The 22,759-nt window shown below is 41.3% G+C and overlaps 1 protein-coding gene and 1 pseudogene across 7 annotated transcripts in view; one reads left to right on the forward strand and one right to left on the reverse strand.

Moving 5' to 3' along the window:
• GOLGA2 (golgin A2) overlaps positions 1-21,791 on the reverse strand; it is a 45,512-nt gene extending 23,721 nt beyond the window's left edge. The window contains exons 1-8 of one of the 7 annotated variants that reach the window (XM_028714276.2): positions 20,427-20,611; positions 14,289-14,411; positions 13,743-13,823; positions 8,005-8,133; positions 6,569-6,609; positions 6,381-6,444; positions 4,477-4,536; positions 3,973-4,053 (exon numbers count right to left, since the gene is read on the reverse strand). In XM_028714276.2, coding sequence (XP_028570109.2) covers positions 3,973-4,053; positions 4,477-4,536; positions 6,381-6,444; positions 6,569-6,609; positions 8,005-8,133; positions 13,743-13,823; positions 14,289-14,411; positions 20,427-20,474 — 627 coding nt within the window. In that variant the 5' untranslated portion in view covers positions 20,475-20,611. Of the gene's footprint in view, positions 1-3,972; positions 4,054-4,476; positions 4,537-6,380; positions 6,445-6,568; positions 6,610-8,004; positions 8,134-13,742; positions 13,824-14,288; positions 14,412-20,426; positions 20,612-21,689 lie in introns of those variants that run through there. The other 6 variants (XM_028714282.2, XM_028714277.2, XM_028714280.2 and 3 more) reach the window with 6 other exon arrangements.
• On the forward strand, positions 383-1,291 carry LOC144326197 (general transcription factor II-I repeat domain-containing protein 2-like; annotated as a pseudogene).
• Positions 21,792-22,759: the final 968 nt, after the last annotated feature.

Genomic DNA, 22,759 nt, shown 5'->3' on the forward strand with positions numbered 1-22,759 from the left:
TATTTTTAAAAGTTGACTCTGAGTGCAGGGTTTCAACGAACAGTGGACTTTCGATTACTTTTTCACGCAGTACAAAGAAAGAGCTGTTTGTCTGATATGCCAGAATTCAGTGTCTCTGTTCAAGGAATACAATTTGCTTCGACACTACAATACTCACCATAAAGAAAAATATGATTGTTTGGTTGGACAAGTGAGAAAAGATGAAATATTAAAACTGAAAAGTGGATTGACAACTCAGCAAAATATTTTTGTGAAGCAAAAGCAGCAAAATATTTCATTGTTGTGAGCAAGTTTTCACATTGCCAAGTTCATAGCGCACACTAGCAGACCCTTCGTAGAGGGAGAAATTGTTAAAGAATGCATTCTTTCTGCTCCCAAAGAGATGTGTCCAGAGAAGACTGATTTATTTAGTACATTGAGTCTTTCAGGGTGTACAGTTACATGTAGGATTGAAGAAACGGGGGAAAATTTGCATCAACATTTGCAAAACTCCTTGAAAAAACTTCATTATTTTTCATTGACACTCAACGAAATCACTGATGTTCGTGATTCTGCACAACTTCTAATTTTCATTCGTGGGACAAATGGTAATTTCAAAGTCACAGAGGAGCTTACTGCACTGCAAAGCATCAAGGGAACAACAATAGGAGAGGGTATCTTTGAAAAAGTTTGCCAAACTGTGCATGATTTGGAGCTGGACTGGGCTAAACTAGCCAGTGTCACAACTGATGGTGCTCCTAGCATGGTGGGGTCTATGAGAGGAGTGGTTGCACGCATTAACCAAGAGATGGCCAAACACAACCATTCACATTCAATAGCCATACACTGCCTCATCCACCAACAAGCACTGTGTTGTAAAAAAATCCCTGAAGTTGGATGTCACGAAAACTGTGGTATCTTGTGTTAACTTCATTAGAGCTCATGCACTAAACCACAGACAGTTTCAGGAATTTCTGTCTGAGTTAAATGTTGACCATGAAGATATTCCGTACCACACAGAAGTCTGTTGGCGAGTCGAGGGAGAGTTTTGAAACGTTTTTATTACTTACTTCTGCATGTTTCTGTTTTTATGCTTATGAAAAACAAAGAAGCTCAAAAATGCAGAATGGAAATGGCTGCTTGCCTTTCTGACAGACGTAACAGAAATACTCAACCCTTTCAATATTCAATTTCAAGCAAAATTAGACCTCCTCATTAAACAAGTGAAGAAGGAAAACTTCTGGCATCTCCCCACAACTCAAAACATGTCGGCGGGAAAACCAGCAGTTGCATTCCCAAACAAAACATGTGGATTTACTGGAAATTTTGCAAAAGGATTTTCAAACTTGATTTAAAGAGCTTCACATCCATGAGCAAGACATACAGCTTTCCTGGAACCCTTTTTCTGTTGACATTGAAACTGCTGATCCAATTTACCAAATGGAATTGAACGAACTACAGAATTGTGACTCTCTGAAAGATGCTTTCAAATCAAGCAGTCTCACAAATTTCTATGCTTCTCTCCCCTCTGAGACATATCTGAAGCTCAGGAACCATGCACTCAGATTTGCAACCATCTTTGGCAGCACCTATGTCTGTGAACAGACTTTTTCCTGAATGAAATCTCCAACCAGATCCAGATTAACTGATGAACACTTGCATCACTTGCTACGACTAGCTGTGACAAATATGGAACCAGATATCGACCATATCATTAACCAAAAGCAGGCCTGCTGAAAAAGTCTGCCGACCCCTGATCCAAGGCTTACACACATAAGCCTTTGTACATTTTTTTGGTCTGAACTGGGCCTTAGAATCCAGAAAGACATAGGGAGGGCACAGAGGTTGAGAGAGAAGTCTTCTTTGCCCAATACAAATTTTGTTACATCAGTTGTTCTATGTAGTCCCTTACAAAAACAAATGAAGTAAGCATGTCTGCAAAGTCTGCTTTTCTTTTCTTTTTAAAGTTCACTCCTTCCCCGCCTCCCCAATCAATACACTGTTTTGGCTCCTCTCGCCCCGAGAATTCTCAACACCCAATAAAAGAGCACTTCATGTTCCTGTCAGCCTGCAAATGGCAAAAGCCATTTGTAAGCAGTGCTCAAACACAAGGCATTTCAGTTGCCGACTGAAATGCTACAGCGGGTGTGGAGGAGGGAGGGAGTAGGGGACACAAAGAAAAGAACAATGCAGCAAAAACTAAGAGAAGCCATGCAACAAGCTGGGGAGGGTGAAATGGGGTGGAGGGATATTCCAAACAATGCAGGACTCTTTGCTGACTGAAAACAGGCCTCACACATTTCCAGCTGTATTTTAAAAGGCAGTGAGTAAAGTAACAGTAGCAGAAGCCACCCATGCAAGCTAAAGACAAACAGGCTCACTCACAGTGCCACTGCTGCTCAAAAGAAGTTCACTCACTATCCCCACGTTTTAAGTCTAGAAAGCTAAGCCCCAATCTTTGCTGAAACAGATTCAATAGAGTCAGCACTGTTCCAGTTAGGAGAAGTTCAGCAGCAGCTCATCATGCAATTGCAAAGTAGAATCAAAGCAAGCCCTACTTTTAAAGTCTCTATTAGTGTGCATTCCTGAACTCTCAACAGATGCTGAAAACCAATACAATTAGCACTTACATTTATGAATAGGAGAGAGGTTGAAACTCAGCTATTTTCCAAACAAATTTTATCCTCCCCCAAAAAGACTAAACCTGGGTATAAACCACCTTGGCAATTGACTTACTTGATTACTAAATTTAATCTCTACTTATCTCTTGCGACCCACTTCTCTTGCAAGTGGGCAAGTTCTTGGCTATCAAAATCCTCTGCGATTTTGGTTTGCCTCCCATTTCTCTATGGGAAATGAAAGTAAGGAACCTCTTTCTCTCCCACAGCCTCCCACAAGGTAGTTCTGCAGGCACAGCGTAAAAGATGAACACACCTGTTCATAGTAAGGAGACAGAAAGAGGTCACATCAATGCACAGACATGAGTGTGCTTAAGGTGATAGGTTCAGACCAATGTTTTACTCTTGGACCCTGAACTTCCATCTGTGACAGCCACTACTGGATCACCTTCAAGAGTCCCTTTAATCATGGCCAACAGGAAATGGGATTGAAAGATACGGAATTGGGTACCAATTAATAAACATGCAATAAATAAATAACTGTGGATTATTATAAGGAAACCTCTTGGAAATAAAATTGTTATACTGGAATGGAGGAAGAATAATCTTGCTATCTAGTAATAATAGCAACTGAAACAGCCCCTTTTGGTCTTTCTGTGTAGAAAGGAAAATAAACGAACTTCAGGGGTCTGGGACTGAAGATTGAGAAAACAACACCTAGCAGACTGAGGAACAGTTGGACATTGTCCTAGAATACAGTGGGATGCTATTGTGGAGTGAATGTTTTGAATACTTTGAATAATCTGAATATACATAATGGGCAAATGGAGAATAAGAAGTCCTCTATTGCCTTGATCTCTCTTTTCCTTTTCATTTTTAATGATATTTAGCTTTTGTCCCTTTTTTGGTTAATTCTATTTTTGTTCATGTTTTATTTCGTCTTTTGATGTCCTCTACCTTGAGTTGATGAGGATAATCAGACAAAGATGATGAAGGACTGATGAAGGACTCTGCATGAGAAGCAGAGAAGGGAAGAACTTTCAGACTGGGAGTAGAAACGGAAGAACCCAGGTGAGAGCTGGGAGGGTATCCTCCCCTTTGTGGCTCTGTATAAAGAGGGCTCTGTATTCATTCTCTCTCTCTCTCTCCTCCTATTCTGTCTCTTTGTTTTTCCCCTCTCTTCTTCCCCGCCCCCTTTTCTCTATTTTTATTTAGATTAGCTTGATCCCTCACTCCCTCCGCACCCCTTTGAACTATGAAGCACACAACACTTTTCTTTGTGGCACTGTGAAGGAACCCAAATTCTTGCAGACACCCAGAGAGCACAGAGGAGCAGCAAGACAAGGCCAAACATTTTGGTCTGGTTATTTCTTACCAATTCCTCTATCTTTGTACTGAGTTGTTTGTTTGTTAGATTGCTGGAGTCTAGGGCTACTGCCAGCTCCTGGTAACGTGTCTGATGGGCACATGCAGATAGCAGGAGGAGGAGGAGGAAGAGGAAGGGAGTAGAAAAGGGGAGAAAAGGCAAATTATTAAAAAAAAGGGAGAGAAAATAATAATCAGCATCACAGTTGAACTAATTTGTGGTGTCCATTCTTACACAAACACACCATCCCCCACCATTACCAAATACATACTAAACCACCAAAAGCTTAATCTCCTTTCAGAGGAACATCAGGATGGATCTTTAGTACTTCCATTACCCAGTCTAAAAGCCACTGCAGGAGCCTTCATCTAAACAAGTAAAACTTTAACATGTAATGTTGTTGTCATTTCTTGCACTCAAGTTAAGTTCTTATTACTAGTACAAACACTAGACTCATTACTATATTGTTCAAAGAAATGCAAACTGACAAAGAGCCAGGAGCACTGCACTTACTGCCATCTCTTTCATATCTGTTGAAGATGTGGCGTTTTCCCCATTCACGTAGGCCGTGGGCTGTAAAATAAAGATATTTGCCATCACAACTAGTTAACTTGGAAAATGTGAACATGAATTTCAGTTAAATATTTCCCTTAGTGGGATGACGACACTACTACAGAATAAGAAAACTTTGAAAATGGAGAATAAACACAAAGGTAACTTAAGTGTACCCACTACGGCAAGAGGTTCCTTCAAACACCCACCTACCTATAATACAGGCACTCTTCCCCTTCCTGTGATTAATGCTAAGGTAGATTGTGTTGGAAGTTATACAAGTAAAATACCCCATGCAGTGGTACCTCGTGTTGTGTAACCTCCAGGTTACAGAATCTTCAGGTTATGGCTGAAGCGCTCTACTGTGCTGTGCGTGCACAGAAGCGGCCCCCCAAAGCACGGCACCCCAAAACAAATTAAATCCGTAACCAGAGGTACCACTGTACATGGTTCAGGTAAGCTAAATGTGCCTCATAATATACTGGTAATATACTGATGAAAGATCGGAGGATCTTTTAGGTTTGATTTACACATGCAGCCAACACAAAGCAGTAAAGTATTGAGGTAGCAGAATTCAGTGTAACACTTTAGATCATAAACGGAGGTTCACGTTTTCAAAATGTTCTCTTGCACTAAAAATAAAGACACCTGAACTATAGGTAGAAAACTAGAACAACAAACTAGACTAGAATCTTTCTTACTGGCATGCTAGCTTTTTACCCACAGAGAGGCTATTTTTAAAAATGTGTTTCTACCCCACCACCTCTCTGCTGTTCTGGTTCACACATAACACAAAATTTTGGTTTATTAAACCATGGCTTAGCATTATGTGCAAACTCAGTCCAGCAGCTTAAATATGGTTTACTACAAACAATCCACAATTAGAAGAGATGCTTTGCTGTTGACTTATAAACCTAAGTTTGTTTTACCTATGGCTTAATTTTATATGTGAAAGCAGCACTCTTCCTTGACTATGTTTGCTTGACCACCACACTCTAAAATATAAGGTATTAGGTACGAATCTCCAGAAAACAAACCACAATTTGATTTGTCTGTGAGACAACCTCTCATTAGCTCATGGTTTGTTAAATCATGGCTTAAACAAACTTCATTTGCACATAATGGTTATAGATAAAGAGCAAACACATGGGCACTCAGAGCAAGCTTGCAGTGAGCTGTTTGGCTCACTGTTCATGGTTTGGACTCAAGGGAAACCACATATATGAGTTAATATGCAATGTTAAGCTAAACCATGGCTTACCCCCCAGGTAGCACAGCACCAGCAGGACCAGGGGAGGAGCAAATAGGGTGCAATTTTTGCTAAGTACTCTCAATCATGGTCATTCACACTTAGCATTATGCACAGACTGGGCCACTAGCAGATTTACATATAGATGAAAAAGCCTTGGATAATATGGTCAATTATTACTACTCCTGTTGTTTTAGCTGTGATGCTTTTAACTGCTTCTTGTCTAACTGTATTTAAACTGGATTATTCCAGGATGGTTCCAGTGGTGAACTATATAGTCTCTTGAATATAAATATGCCACTTTTAAGATGCCACAAGATTAACAGGCTAACAAGGCTACATCTATGGAACTCAAGACCAATGGACTCAAATTACCAAAAAAAGAAAGAAAAAGACTAAATATTAGGAAGAACTTCCTGATGGTATGATAGGTGTTCAAGAGTGAATCAGATTGCCTTAGAAGGTGATGGACTCGCTTTTACTACAGAAGTTCATAATCAGGGGTGTTGTAGTTGCCGATTTCCTGCATCAGCAGAAGGATGGACTAGATGTCCTTTGAGATCTCTTCTAGGTCTATGATTCTAAGACAGACAGATCAGAAGAACTTGGCTTTTACCTGATTGACCATGCCATTAAGCTGTTCAGACAGCTGGCGGAGACTATCTGCCAATGAGAGGGACCTAAAAAAGGAACATGACACACAACAAACATCTGTAATAAAGTAGATATTAAGAACAATCCTCATTTTTAGTGACTGGAATATGATGGAGAGAGCAGGAGAGAATACAGAGAGAAGCCTCTCACCTATTTTCTTCCAAGGCATTTTTATGATCAGTGTCACAGATCTGTGAAATAAAAAAGATACATTACTGTAGTAGTAATCAGAAACACAAATATATGCATATGTACAAGCATGCACATGCAGAGATATATGTAACTCCAACAAAAGACTGGATACACTCCTCTCCTTCTGAGTGACACCTCACAACATCTACCATTGCTTTATTCCCCAACGCAAGAATGAGGGACCTGCAGCCCTCCACATGTTGTTGGATTCCAGCTCCCATCATCCCTGCCCATCAGCTAGGACTAATGGGAGCTGGAGTTCAACAACATCTGGAAGGCCACAGGTTTTGCATACCTGCCCTGAGGACTGCTTCAACATAGGATGCACAAAACATAGCACACCTAGACTTCTATACCATAGCACATGGGTAGGCTAAGGCCCGGGGGCCAGATCGGGCCAAATTGCCTTCTAAATCCGGCCTGTGGACTGTCCGGGAATCAGCGTGTTTTATTTGTGGGTCATAGGAATTTGTTCATTTCCCCCCCTCCAAAATATAGTCTGACCCCCCACAAGGTCTGAGGGACAGTGGAACGACTCCCTGCTGAAAAAGTTTGCTGACCCCTGCCATAGCACAATTCAAGAAAAAAGACTTAATAAGCTTCACATATTTAATGCTCAAGCAAAGGGTCAGGCTGGTTGTCTATCACTTTGTTTTGTTAGGAATTTTTCAATTAACACTTACTTTTTAAAAAATATAGAAATATTCATTACTTTAGATCAGGAATGGACAACTTCAGTACACAAGGAACCACAGAGGATATGCATCATGAGTCAGAGGGCCACAGCTCACACACATTAATATAAATTGCATATAAGCTGAACAGACAGGCAGAAGGTGCTAAACCAGTTGGTTGACACCATCAAGTTATTCCTATCTTGAATTTATTACCTAATAAGAAGGAAATTAGAAGTCAGCCTCAGGGCTTGGCAGATATGGAAACAGAGTAGACAAATATTTGGCTTTACTATTGCCCTTACATTTCAACCATCTAGAAGAGATGTACCAATAAATGTTAAGATGTGAAAGCTAATCTATAGGCTACAGGAGAGAGCTTAGGGGGCCACAGTGCCCAACACGGTGCCCAACTGTACTCATCTCACCCTTCCAATGAAACTACATTCAATCAATGGCTGAAGACTGAGAGATGAAGGAGTGTATTGTGCAACCTAAATCTAAGGGTTCTGTACAGCCAATTCCTCCTATAGTTGCAGAGTGACAGGCCAGTGTTGATAACTGAAATGTCTGTGCTACCATCACCTCCCCGCTCTTTTGTGAAGTATGCTTTGCTCTATATTTCAAATACACACACACACACACACACACACACACACACACACACACACACAAAGTTATCTAGGGTGTTCAGTGTGGGGGATGCAAACATTGACAAACCTGCAACAGCTGCATGCTACCAGGACTTGGAGCGGCAGAGCTAGGCAAACTGTTGCTGTTAGACAGCATGTGGACACCAGCAGCGAGTTGTTCAGCATTGTGAGCGGAAACATCACCATCACAGTATGCCTGTCACAAAACATACCATAAAGATTACAAGCACCATGCAGGCGAGGGGGAACCCAGATGAATACAAGCATGCACCATTTCTAGAAGAACCTGTCAAACCTAGAGGCAGATCAGCGGAGGAATGCTCTCCTCAGAACAATGTACAAAAAATGTACATGTACACACACAAAAATCTAATCCTGTCAACTGTCACTACCTGCTGGAACTTCTTGCAGAAATCAGTTCAATGTTTTTGGTGTGATGCAAACATGGTGGGCAATGCCAACCTCAACATGATTCATGTTACATTGATCCTTTACTTTTGCAAAGTGCATATTCCTGGGAAGACCGCTAATCAGATAAGGATGGAACAGAATGAGTCACTATACACACCTAGATTGTATAGTGGGAGTGGGGAAAACGTTTCTCCCAAAGTGCTGTCCGTGGTTTCCAAGACACCAAAGTTAGAGACTGGCAACCAGGGACCAAATTTAAACTGAATGTAAAGAGGAATATTGTCTGTTAGACCTCAGTGAACTGGAGCACACTAACCCTAGGTTCAAGTTATTAAATATCCAAAGAGATATATCCCAAGCCCTCAAACAGCTCATGGGTAAAGTTCTAAGCCAGGGGTTGACAAACTACAGCCCAAGGGGGTTGTTAAACCACCCCCCGGCCATTGCTGCCTGCTCAGTCAGTCCCCGCACGGAGCTAAACAGGTGCAGCGCACCGGTTTAGCTCTCTGTGGGGACTGCCTTCCAGGACACAGCCACAGCTTCCTATCGGCTGCAGGAAGCTCCTGCAATCAATAGGAAGCTGCAGGTGCCTCCTCCTCCGCTACCATGGCTCCGAAAGCCAATGGGCAAAGAGTAGCGGGCATGTGCGCATGTGCACGGGTGCGCGCACGCTCTGGCCTGCGGGCAGAAAAGTTTGCCGGCCTCTGTTCTAAGCATTAGAGAAAGAGAAGAGGCAGCAAATTTGAGAAAGCGGCCAACAGGGCTGGGAGGGAGAAAGAAATAAAGTGACTCAGTTCAGATATAATACCATTCAAGCATTAGGCTCATTTTTGGGGAGAAGATCCAGAGTTGTTTTGCTACTCCTCTGGTCCTGCTGCTGCCACACTGCTGTGAGCAACATGTCAGAACCCAGACTCATGGTTTATCTTGCTCTAGACAAACCACAAATGGTTTGTCATGTCATATAACAAACTTGGGCTACAGCTTGTGTTCTGTCTGCAGTAAAATAAATCATGAATCTGGGTTTGGGCATAATGCTAAGCCAAACTAGCAGCAGCAAGACCAAATGAAGAATAAAGCAACTGTCAACTCTCCTGGAACCTGCATGTTTGCTTATCCATGATAAGCCATGATTGGCCACTGTGAGAAGAGGATGCTGGACCACATGGGCCTCCAGCCGAACCCAGTAGGGCTCTTCCTATATATTTTTATTACCATGGAAATTTTAAGTATTGCTAGAATGGCTGGTACCCACCCACCCTTCCCTGCGCAAGCATCTCTAACCTTCATTTTATCCTGGCACTTTTGTTCCCAAGAACACATACAGGGGACAAAGAGACACATTTGTTAGATCTTTAAATACGCACTTTGTCCTTTGACACGTTCTACAACTGTTAATGCAATCAGCCTGCCAAAGTGATAAAAGCTCATTCTCAGACAAAAATCTCTGAAGCCTATAACATGTGGTAGCCTCAAGAAAATAGATCACACATTGGTGACTTGGACAGTGTGAAGGTCCCAAGCACCCCAACTCCTCTGAAGGTACATGATTTTCCTTCAGGAGCTATACTGAAAGATTTCTGTTCTGCCTAGGCCCAGCAACAGAGGTTGTGCAAGCACAAATAACAATATTGTCTCAGTTGCCAGTATTCATCTTTTCTGCCCAGTAGAGTCAAATAAGTATTCCAAGGTAGCATTTCACTAAATCTGACATTCTACTAAAAAGAGTTCAGGAACCCTCCTTCTAGTTAAGAGTGCTCTCAGGGTGTCGATTCTACTACACAGTGAGCAGTCCAACATGTTGTTGTTGTTTAGTCGTGTCTGACTCTTCCTGACCCCATGGACCAGAGCATGCCAGGCACTCCTGTCTTCCACTGCCTCCCGCAGTTTGGTCAAACTCATGCTGGTAGCTTCGAGAACACTATCCAACTATCTCGTCCTCTGTCGTCCTCTTCTCCTTGTGCCCTCCATCTTTCCCAACATCAGGGTCTTTTCCAGTCCCAACATACCAGGGATCAACTAAGTAAACCCCTATTGGTAAACTTAACTGGAAAACCTGAATCTTTCCATCTTAAGTACCTCCTTGGATATATGTCAAATGATACTACCCTGGGCATGGCTAAGTTCCTCTCAGAAGTAATAAGAAATAGAAACCAACATGGTCTGGATAAAACATAGTGACCGCCTTAGAATCCTTTTCTTGTATTTCTGTTTTATTTTGCTTCTGAAAATGTTTTTGTGGGTCTTTGGACCAAAATAAAGAATGTGTGTGAGTTAGGAGTGTAACACCCTTAAAGGACCTACTGTATCAAACACTAGCCATATTCAGGCATTCACCTACTGCTGCCATGTACGTATTAAGGGTTCACGTCTTTAGAGCAATGGACCCTGATCATGTACCGTCACACACTGCAGTTGGAGTCTACACACATAGTGCAATTTCTCTTCTACACATATGCCTGTACACACAACAGTGTGCAGAAAGCAGAGGAAGAAGTGGTGATACAAGGGCAGGGCCAGCAGACATAGCGGTTCTGCTCTCCCATTCACTGGATTGTTAATCACATGGGCAGAAGGTTTTACACTGATCTCATATATTGTCACAAACTGTGATATAAATTAGTGCAGAGAATCAGCATGGTGTCAGATTAAGAATGGGAGACCTGAATTCAAATCTCTACTGAGTGACTCTCGGCCAGTCAGTCTCTTTTAGGATTGCTGCAAGGTTAAAAGGGTGGGTGGAGAACCATGTGTGCTCCTCTGAGCTCTTTGGAGGATGGGCAATATAGAAAAGCAAATAACTAATATTCCCCATTTCCCAAGTGAAAGAAATGAAAGCTTGTTCTCAGCTCCCCAGATAATTCATGAACCAAAATTTGGAACTCACTGGCTACATAACTAGATTGAAACATGTCATTCTGTGGTAGCATATCACTGAAGACAACGCACTTCTACCTAAAAGAGTATTTCTCCATTTCAAAGCAAAAAGCTTCAATCTGGCCACTATCCCAAGGGACATTTTCACTGAACAAACACTGTTTCATCTCAAGGGAACAGCATTTCTTTTTTAACCACCATTTGGATTATCCTAAAGATTAGGGCCAATGTTCCTTTTACTGTGTAACAGTCAATCTGCTTAGGATAATGTAGGTTCCTGAAAGATGAAGCCTTTTCCATAGTGGTAGCCAAATGATGGAATAGCCTTTCCAGAGACGTATGCCTAGCACTGGTCAATTTCAGATGGGCAATGAAGGCTATGGTGTTCCAGAACAAAGTTTTTAAGGTACGTTGACTCTTTGAATGTTGTTTTTAACATATTTGTATGTTGTATTTAACATGTATGTTAAATACATGTTGTGTTTAACATAAATACATATTTATATATGTATTTTTTTTTAATATCATGTTTATAGTCTATTATAATTTGCCTTGAATATATTCTGCTCAGAAAGCCAGGATATACTGAATACAGAACTCTATTATTTTAAAGTTACAGCTGGAGAACTGAGACTGATTGACTTTCAATGGTTGAGACAGACCTAGACTCAGGTTTCCATGCTGAAGTCCAACACTTTCTTCATGAAGCACACGTCCTCATGAAATATCATCATCAGAAATAACTGGCTTTATACCAGACACAGGGAATGAGATATTGGACTCCTAATTCATATCAGTGCAGGTAACAAGAGGTGATAGGAGCTGGAATCCAACAACACCTGAAGGGCCACAGATTTCATATCCTTGCCCTATACAATACAAACAGCAACACCAGCTACCAGCCAAACATCCTCATAGGCCATCCAGCTTCATAGGAAATAGGCCTTGTAACTTTTACAACAGTTGCATTTCCTGAGAGGAATGTGCAGCTTTCCATCTAAAAAATCCACATAAAGTATTTTGCTCATAATAGGATTTTGAAGATAACACACAGGTTTACTTTTCACCCCTGATTTTGTAACCAATACAATATGGTTATTTTGATGCCTGAATTCAAATGCAACAGTAAGTTGAAATGGCACCCACAAAGTTAATGTAAATGTTTGGTGGGCATATGCCAACACCAAAGATAAAGCTAAAGCTTTAAAGGAACATAGGAAGCTGTCCTTTACCTAGTCAGATCATTGGTACACCTAGCTCAACATTGCCCACACTGACTGGCAGCAGCTCTTCAGGAATTCAGAAAAGGGACTCCCTGGAGATGGTGGGGATTGACCCTCGTTTCTTCTGAATAAAAAGCAAATGCTATATCACTAAGCAATGGTAATAAAACAGCTTGCAGACAGTTGTTTATTCCCAACTTATTTTGATATTTATATATTTTTCAGGGGGGAAAGCTAATTATGTTTATTATTTTTAATTTATTGCATTTATCTATCACCGTTTTCTCCAAGTACTCAAGGTGGCACACATGGTTCTCTCTTTCCTTATTTAATCCCCACAACAATTTTTTGAGGTAGGTTAGGATGAGAGACAGTGACTGGCTCAAGGTCACCCAGTGAACTTCATGGCTAAGTGTAAGATTTGAGTCCTGGTCTCCCAGGGCCTGATCCAAGACTCTTAACTACTACACCATTACTGGCTCTCTGCTTTCTAAAACATGGCAAGAGTGTGCTTTAAAAATACTCAGATGCAGCCAACTCAAGCAGGCTGGTTTCTATTAGACCCAGCCCTTTATTTTTAATTGAATTCAACCTGGGTTAGCAAAGTATGCAAAACCCAGTTTTCCTAACAGTCCTTTGTAAGACAAGGAATAGGAAGACTCTTTCTGCCTAGGTAAATCTAAATGTGTATTACTCCTCAGACTGTATCATGTGTTCAAATTTCATTGCCTGTCAAACAATGAGTTGGCATGATTAACCCACATAGCTTATCCTTCAGGGCAACAGTTTGAATATAGATGAGCAAGAACATGCATTTCTGAGATGAGGTGCTTCTACAACAAACAAACAAAACCCACTAACATGGGAAAAAGAAGATCACAAGCGAAATGGAAGTCAAGCCCAACCTGCAGTCCACAGTGAACAACGGTACTTATGCATTCATTCACTATCACCTTGGAAACAGTAGTATTGGGGGTGGCAATCCCTTCAGATATGCTTGACATTCCAAAACAGCTGCTTTAAGCAAAGTAATCTTAAAAATCCAAGAAGCAACCCTTCTTCACAATTGTAATTTGAGCCACATTAAGGGAAGTGCACACAAGAACAGCAGTGGGGGAGCAGGTTAAAAATAGTTCAATGTTAATGATAGCCAACAACATTCACACAGCTAACAAGTATGACAAGTATCCCAAAATCTGTTCCACCCACCCAAGAAACCCTAATTTGTAAATAGGAACTGAATCATGCAGTATGGACAGCAAGCCAGTTGGACAGATTCTGAATGCTGCCTCACCTTCCTCTTGTCCAATGAAGGTATGGCTACCCCATTGGAGCGGTTAAGGTCTGACACCAACACCTTCAGAATGTTCTGAATCTAAAGGGGGTGAAAGAAAAGCGGAAAGAGAAACAGCTGAGAAAAGGGACAGAATGAGAACATTGTTCAGCGGGTTCCTGAAGCCAAAGGAACAAGAAAAAGGAAAATGGCAGAGATCCTAATACCAACAAGATGGTAGTAACTTGCTTGCGCACAATCTGTTTAGGATAAAGATGCAACTAACTCCTTCACTCCAGTGGCATATACAAAAAAAATACTATTCCCTCAAGACAACCAAGGAGCCAAATATTTCTTTCTACTGAATTTCCCATCTTTACTTATCTGTTATCAACTGATTATTGTATTTATACCCCCCCCCCACTTCTGTCCAATGAGTTCAAGGTGTTTGTAGTACTAAAGAAAAACACACAGCCTTCTTCAATTTTTTAGTGTTAAAACTATCTTCAAACAGAAGTAGAAGCAAAATATTTTGGAGCATTTAAAATAGTTAAGTAAGCCACTCACGTTTTCAGGAGACTCTCTGCCATCATTAGTTGGTGTCTCTGGTCTACTTCCTTCTTTGCCTTTACGTTTCTTCTTTGCTCCAGCTGCTGACCCAGGGCTATTCTTCTGTTGATATTCCTTCAGCTAAGAAAAAGAAGAAAAACCTGAAGTCTAACTAATTAAACCTTCTACACTGAAAGCTAAGAAGTAAAACAGAAAGAGCTGGAACAAAAAACACAGTAAAAACTGATGAAGAAAAAGACCCAGAGTGATTATTGAACTTGCTGGTGTACAGAATGGTTTACAAACCACATTAATCTATAGTTTAAAACAAACAATGGTTTGCTGTGATTAAGCAGCATGCTAGTGCATGCTGCTTAGAAGTTCCCACAGTGCTCCTTCTATGCACCTGCTGCTACTGCTCTACAAATGAAAAAGTCAAAGTCTGGCTTCTCATATCATCTGAAACTGCATTCATGGTTTGCTTTCTCCAAACAGACTATAATGGTAAGCCAAGAACAAGCCTTGGTTATTGCTCATGGTCTCTTTGGAGACCAACAAACCAGAATCCCAGGTTTGGACAACACAACAAGTCAGACTCTGGATTGTTTCAGCTGTAATACAGCAGCAGTCGGGGGGGGGGGGTGCTGCATGAATGAGCAGCCTGCAACAGCACACTACTGGTTCACACGAAACAATAGTTTGCTTTAAACTATAGTCAACTATAGAAAACACAAACCTGTTTGTTTTCTAGAGCAACTGCAAGCTAAATACAACCACACTGTAGAATGAAAAAGCCCTTGGCATGTTAGTCCTTTTTTGTGTTATGTGCCAGAGGGTTCAGTTTCACTGATCTAGTTAAAACTTTCAGAAACTCCCATTTCCTATTTCATCTCAACTAAGCCTCGCAAAAGTGGCAGAATGCAAACCCCATCTTGAGTTAATCAATAATTTTCAGAGTATTAGAGTGGTCAACATGGAACTTCATAAAGCATTCTGCAACTTCTGAGTCTGTGGCAATACCACCAGGTTCAAGTTTCAAACCTTGCAAACACTTGCAATATAACTAGCTTACAGTATACGTAACCAGTAATTACTGACAGTTCAAATGGTCACATAACAAGAATCTGATGGTGATGGGCACAGGATTGTTACCAGGAATAGTTCAATTTTAAAAATAATATTTTCCATTTCTTAAGCATAAGCATCTTAAGCTATGGAGAAAGTACACAAGCAAAATTGAAAAAAAATATTTCAAATTGCTAGGTGCCTGGGCAAAAAGGCACCTGGGAGTTTCCAGACACACCCACAAGGGAAGGTTAAAAATCCCACAATGTATTACAGCTTACTTTTAACCATCTGTACGTCAAGGTGCTTACTTGCTACAGAGAAGTTACTTGTACGAGCCCAGTCATGTTGACAACTAGGCTGTTAAGAACAATTTCTCTGTAGCCCATGATGAACTAATTATGCTGGTTTGGCTGTCTGTGGCATTTCTAAACCTGGTTATATATATAACTTTAACACATTTATTTCTTCAATACATTTAAGCTATAGTGCCAGATGTTAAAAACATGATACAACTTGCGTATTTAATTATTATTCAGTGTTCTGGTTTATGAAGATAAACATATTGTTGTTCATATCCCAAGGCTCAGGATGTGAATAAAATTTGCTCACTATTTTTATCCATACAATATCTGTGTTATGAAGATATTGCATGCACACGAAAGCTCATACCAAGAACTAACTTAGTTGGTCTTTAAGGTGCTACTGGAAGGATTTTTTTTTGTTTTGTGTTATGAAGAATCACCTGTATTAACACATCAGAAATTGAGGCAGGTTACTTGCCCAAAACATGCCTCAAAATATGAGTGCAACGTGAACTCAAATCTCCCACTGCTAAGCCAAAAAATACGATCCACAAAATCATGACAAATCTATTTGGCATTCAAAAATGGAATTTCTGAAGGCCTACATCATGTATAAGTTGGCAATCACTGCTCTTGAACATACCGCCAAACCATATTCAGAAGACTAAGTCCTCTATTCCCTTATATTCATCAACTCAATTTTAACTGCTTTCTACTCATGTATCTATCCAGTGTGGTCATGTTGATAACATGGGAGAAAATTATTGTACTACTGAGATTAAGAGATGGGAGATCTGCTGGCAACTGGTATCAATGTAAAAGGTACACTTTTCTTCAAGACAGAAAGCAGAAATCACTACACCGTAGATCCACTGTTATGGTTAAATCAGGCCTCAAAAATCACTTGCTGGAAGTGATGTCGGCTAAGCCTTTCTGGAACACTCTTTCATGCACCTTCTGCTAGCTGGTCATTTTCTTCCACCTCCCCAGCTTTCCTACAAATTTATCACTTTGTGATAGGGAAAAGGTAGAGGGAGCTCATAATGAAATTCACAAGCCCCACCCCCTAAACCACCAAATTATGACTTCCCAGCAGTCTTTTATAAATACCCACTAAGGCCATCATAAAAAAATACTAGAGTAGCTCTGAACAAGTTGTTTCCTCCCAAGCTGAATGCTAACCATCTACATTTGGCCGCTTAAGGATGTCACTACTGCAGCTTTGAAACAATCAGCTTTTCAATGACAAATTTTAAAAGCTGCTTCTGACAGAAGGGCTACCATGTATCAAATATGACTCTTAAGTTCATGTTTGCACAACTGGCATGTGTTTAGAGGCATCATCGCAACCATTCTATCGCTAGAAATTAGTGCATGCCGTACATGAATGTGCATTTTGCCTAAATGTTTGGACAGCTGCCTAGAATATTCTGTAAACTGCACCCAACTTTCCTATCTGAAGCAGCAGCTTCACAGTGATTCATTGTATGGCTGTAACTGCTTTTGCAATAAGGGTAGGTGCTCTTTACTGCCCTCACTAAATGGATGCAGTCCCCCTCCAACCAGGTGCAAAGCTAGGGAGATCACCTATTTTCAACTTCTGATTATCTTATGTTCACATACAGGTATGTGGAACAACGACAGCTTAACATCTACAAAGTGGAGGGTGATTAGAGTAGAGTAGACAACTATTCTGAGGACAGGTTATAACAATGTATAAAAGCCATAGCAGAAATTGGTAACTGAACAGGTGATGTGTAGGGAGAAGGGATGAATATATTTTGAAATGATAGTTGGAAAACTTATTTTATTGGGAACAGCAAAGGAGGGAGGAAAATAGAGGGGACATTTGGGGTGGGTGGGAAGTCAGCTTTTAAATTGTATTGAATTTGTATTAATTTGGTGACAATTTGTTAAAAATTATGGAAAATCAATAAAAATAATTGGAATAATAATAATAATAATAATAATAATAATAATAATAGGCAAAGTGGAGGGTGAATGTATTGCAGAATGTGTATGCTATCTAGATTCTCATCCCAAATAACGCAAGAGTTAGGGAATCTGGGAACAGATTTTAAGCCACATATAAAAAGTGGATACAGTGGTACCTCTGGTTAAGTACTTAATTCGTTCCAGAGGTCCGTTCTTAACCTGAAACTGTTCTTAACCTGAAGTACCACTTTAGCTAATGGGGCCTCCCACTGCTGCTGCTGTGCCGCGGCGGCACAATTTCTGTTCTCATCCTGAGGTAAAGTTCTAAGCCGAGGTATTACTTCCGGGTTAGCGGAGTCTGTAATCCGAAGTGTTTGCAACCCGAGGTACCACTGTACTCTGATACTTCTCAAAGACACTAGAAGGTCATTTTCCAGAGAAGAGCAAAATAATTCCCCATGGAGGGAAAGGTGGAATAAAACCATTTTTAAAATTAGGTTAGCATTCACAATAAAACTGAGGTACTGGGGAGAAATGGCTATTGTTAGATTTTCCGTTTTACTTCTCTTTTATCAATAATTACTTTATGTTTTTCCAATATATCAACCACTACAGCCAGCCCACATAATATCATAGTATATTTTGCAATTTTGATTATTATAAGAATAACTATTTAAGAAGTTTGAGGAAAAACACTTTCTGAAACTGTGAAATTATATTAAACTAAACTAAGATTGAGGAGAAAGAATGATGGCAAGAACAAATCCTTCCCTGGGGTTTCAAGTGGTATGTCTAGGATCACACCCACACCACACATTTAAAGAATTCTTAATCCACTTTGACAGTCATGGAGGATCTTGGGAACTATAGTGTCTTGAAACTGTAGCTCTGTGCAGTGAGCACACTTAGCAAACTATACTTCCTAGGATTCTTTGGAGGAAGGCTTGACTGTTAAAAGTGGTAGAAGAGTGCTTTAAATTTCTTCTTCTTCTTTGGTGATCACTCATGTGACCTAGACATTTAACAGGTGATAATCTCTCCCACGATTCCAATACATATATACATACACTGATTAAACCCAAAAAGTATGTTTCTCTGAATCTGTAAAGGAGAATCCCCTTCCATGCATTCAAAGGATGTGTCAAAGATGTTTAGCAAGGGAGGGATTTCCTTCTTAAACATTCAAGATATGTGGGGGAGGGCACTTAATAAAGAGGGGTCTCCACACCCCCACTAAACTTATAGAGAGATATCCTTCCATGCATGTAGGAGACATATCCAAGTTATTAATAAAAGAGGGGCCCACCATTTCTTTCAGGCATTCAAGTGGGATGTGTCCACTTTGTGTCTAAGAGGAAGATCTTCCTCAATGAACCATTACAGAGGACACCCTCCCATGTCTTCAAAGGTGTGTAATAAAGAGGTCTACACTCCACTCTCTCTAAACCTACTGGTACATCTTTTTCCAGGAATTCAAGCAGTGTGTGTCTAAGGTATTTAATATTAGAGTTTTCAACCCCACAAAAATTATATTCAAGGGGAAGAGTATACCTATATAATAAGAGAAGTCTATCACACACACCCTAAGCATGTAAAAGTAAAAAGGTAAAGCAAACACAAGTGGACAGACCCCTTCTATGGCTTCAAAGAGTAAGTCTGAAGTAAGTAATATATGCAGCATGTGTGTGTGTAACAAACACACTCACACTGACAGTACAATCCAAGCAATGCCCAATCAGGTGTAAATCCTATTTAATTCAATGGGGTTTACATTCAGGTAAGTGAGGTTAGGAGTGCTGCCTAACCCTTTGCAGGGGAGCTTCTTTCAGGCATTCCAGGACTACTTATACCTTAGGTGCTTAGTTAAAGTGGGAGCTGTCTCCTATGCATGGGGTGTGTCTAAGGTATGAATAACAGAGGGTCTTCCGCCCCCCTGACATACATGGAGGATGCCCCTTTCATGAATTGAAGGGATATATCTGAGGTGATTTTAATAAGGGAGGGGTATCCCTCCTCCATTAAACCTATTAGAGGGATGTCCTCTTTCAGACACTCAAGAGCTAAAGTTGAGGTATTTAATTTGGGGGGGGGGCAATTCTCATGCAAGAGTTGTGTCCAAGATATGAATAAGGGCCTCTCCACCACAAACCCTAAACTTTTCCACGGGGACCCATTCCCATGACTTTAAGGGGTGTTTTAATAAGAGGGGGAGGGGATCTCTTCCAGGCACTCAAGAGCTATATCTGAAGTAGTGCATTTTAATTTTACGGGGGGGGGGGCAGTCTCCCATGCAAGGTCTCCCCAACACACATGGATTTCCCATAACTTCAAGGGGTGTTTTAATAAGAGGAAGGGGATCTCCCTCCCCTATTTCATCCTATTACAGAAGGGGTTCTCTTTCAGGCACTCAAGAGGTAATTTTAGTTTAAAGGGGGGGAGCGATCTCCCATGTAAGAAGTGAGGGTCTTTCACTCCTACACATACGTACACACACACCTCTCACGTGGACGACCCCCGCTTCGCATGACTTCAAGGGGTGCTCTAATAAGCGGGGATCTCCCCCATTAAACCTATAACAGGGGGCGGGGTCCTCTCCCAGGCGCTCAGGGGCCGGATCTGAGGCGGATTCCTCACGAAGCCTATACTGATGCGGGGCGGGGGTATCAAGCATCTCCGTAGCTGGGGAAGGGGAGAGCAGGGAGTGTCTGGAGCTGGAGACAGCCCCCCCCCCCGGTGAAACAAGGCCCCGTCAGCTGTCGCCTACTTCCCCCTCCTGCTGCTGTTAGTTGCTGCCTGAGGGGGAAACGCCGCCACCCCCACCTCTCCCCTCAGCGCTCCGGCCTCGCCCTACCTTCTTCTTGGCCGACGCCAGCTTGCTCTGCCTGCTGCCGTCCGCCATGTCTGAACCGGGCCCGGGCCACGTCAGCCCGGTGTGGTACGAAGGTGGGTGGAGAAAGAGGGACGAGAGCGAGAGACACAGGGAGGGAAGGCCCCGCCCGTGCCCTGCCGTCTCAGTCGCGCGAGGACGGAAGGAGGGAGGGAACGCCGTATTGCGCAGGCGCGGCCGTGGCAGCTCTTGAGGCTCAGCCGGCGAAGGGAAGGAGGGAAGGAGGGAGGGAAGGCGCATGCGCACAGCTCTTCCCGCCGTTTTCGTCCCCCGTTCTCCCAACGAATCTTTTTCTTCACCACCTGTTGGTTTTTCCCTCAGAGGGAAGAAGAGCCTTTTTATCTTAAAGTGTCGTTTGTACCTCGCCCTCGAAACAAACAGCTTGTTTATTAATAAAATTACTTCAAAATGTCTTTTATAACTTGCGTTCTGAACAACAAACAGCCGCGAAAACCCCAACCTGGGGTTTTTGCTTGTTTGTCTATTTGTAAAAGAATTATTTATATGCCACAAATATATAAAATCGGTTTACAGCATTAAGAAGATTTAAAATCACTCAATAAAATAGTAAAAAGAAGTTAGAAACAATATTAACACATTTTAGAAACAATATTCACACAATAGTAATACATTTTCCCAAAATGCTGCTGCTGTTTACTATATTTTAGATTACCTCATAAATTTATAATTTATAGCAAGGGAGGAGACTTAATCAGAATGGGGGCCACCTTCTCCTGTGGGCAACCTTATGAGGGTCACATGCAGTGCATGGGGTCAGAAGCAAAAGTAGGTGAGGTAATACGTACATGCAAATTTTTAACTGCACTATAGGCTGGTTCCTACTGTGATAGGAATTTTGAGGTCTTAGATATATGGTAATGTTCATAAGCGTACCAACCAAGCACGTACATAGATCAGCACAGGAAGGCCAACCTAGAACCATTTTGGTTCCTAAACTGAGCAAATGTTTTCTCTACAAGGTCAAAATGAGAAACCTCCCCATTGTCTCTTTCCTCACAAATCCTGTCTTAAGGGCACATTTAAGATAAGAACAGGGTGTGAGCCTGTGACCTGGCCCAGGAACTAAGTATTTATCATTACAAAAGACTGGCCAGGCTCTCCAGGCAATCCAATCTAGGAAGCAGGGTATCCAATCAAGTAACCTGCCAGGCAGGAGATAAACAAGGACAGGATAAAAACAACATTCAAATTTCTGTTTTAGACCACCTTTTCTGTGATGTAGGTATGATGTTTCTGGGGGTGGTCTTGATCTACAGGATGGCAATTTCAAAAGTCTTTATAAGGCCTTGCGCACCATTGTTCTGGGTTCCTCCTCCTTTTCTGCGGGTGATCTGTTGTAACAGCTTTAATAAAGATCAGGCTTGCTAGCTGATTTGCTCCTCAATCTTCTCTGGTTGGCCTCTGTTATTTTCTCCTACCAATAGGGAACCTAACGTAAGGACTCTATATGGGCTCTTGGATACCCTATAAGGGAAAAGAGCAATATTTGTTTACAACACTACTCACAGGCATCCAGACAAGCAAGGGTTCAGGGACACCAATTCTGTTCAGGCAGAGACATTCAAGAGGGTGTAGAAGAGGGTGAGAATGGGAGTGGCAAGAGTCCTTAGGGCCAGGTAGAGGGGCACAGAGGGCCACATCTGGCCTCCAGTCCTGAATTTCCCCACCTGATTAATACATTTTTAGTGAGCCTACAGTATTTATTATACAGTTCATGCATGACATTTTCTCCTATGGAGCTGATCATACTTATACCGAAACATCCCTCTTTCCATTCATTTTTCATTTTCATATTTAATTCACAATAAATCAGTGTTTCTGCATTTGCTGCATCAGTGATATATTTAAAAGCCTGGAGAAGACATGCCTTTCAGCTGTTGAAGTAACTTTTTGTGCTGACTGAGATTGCATTTTTGTTTTTATTTTCTTCAGATAATTTCCACTGAGTTTTGTACAACAGTCAGCTCAGGTAGGAACAAAGCAATACCCCTAACCTGCTCTCCCACCCCACCCCACAGAGCAGCTCTTTCTCTCTCTTTTTTTGAAATCATTTTTATTTTTTTTTTCAAATACAAAGTTATAAACAAAAAAATCAAAAAGCATATTCATAGATTCCTTCGAATCTCAGGACTTCCCCCCATCCCTTCCATGGGGTCCCATTTTGAACATTTAATACTGTATATTCTTTCATACTTCAATTTTTATATCAAACCATGTTATCCATGGTAATTTTTAAACTACAAGTGAGATTAAAATCCTGCTAATGTGTCCATCTG

Source organism: Podarcis muralis, chromosome Z, assembly GCF_964188315.1.
Source record: "Podarcis muralis chromosome Z, rPodMur119.hap1.1, whole genome shotgun sequence".
In the NCBI taxonomy this organism is placed as follows: domain Eukaryota; kingdom Metazoa; phylum Chordata; class Lepidosauria; order Squamata; family Lacertidae; genus Podarcis; species Podarcis muralis.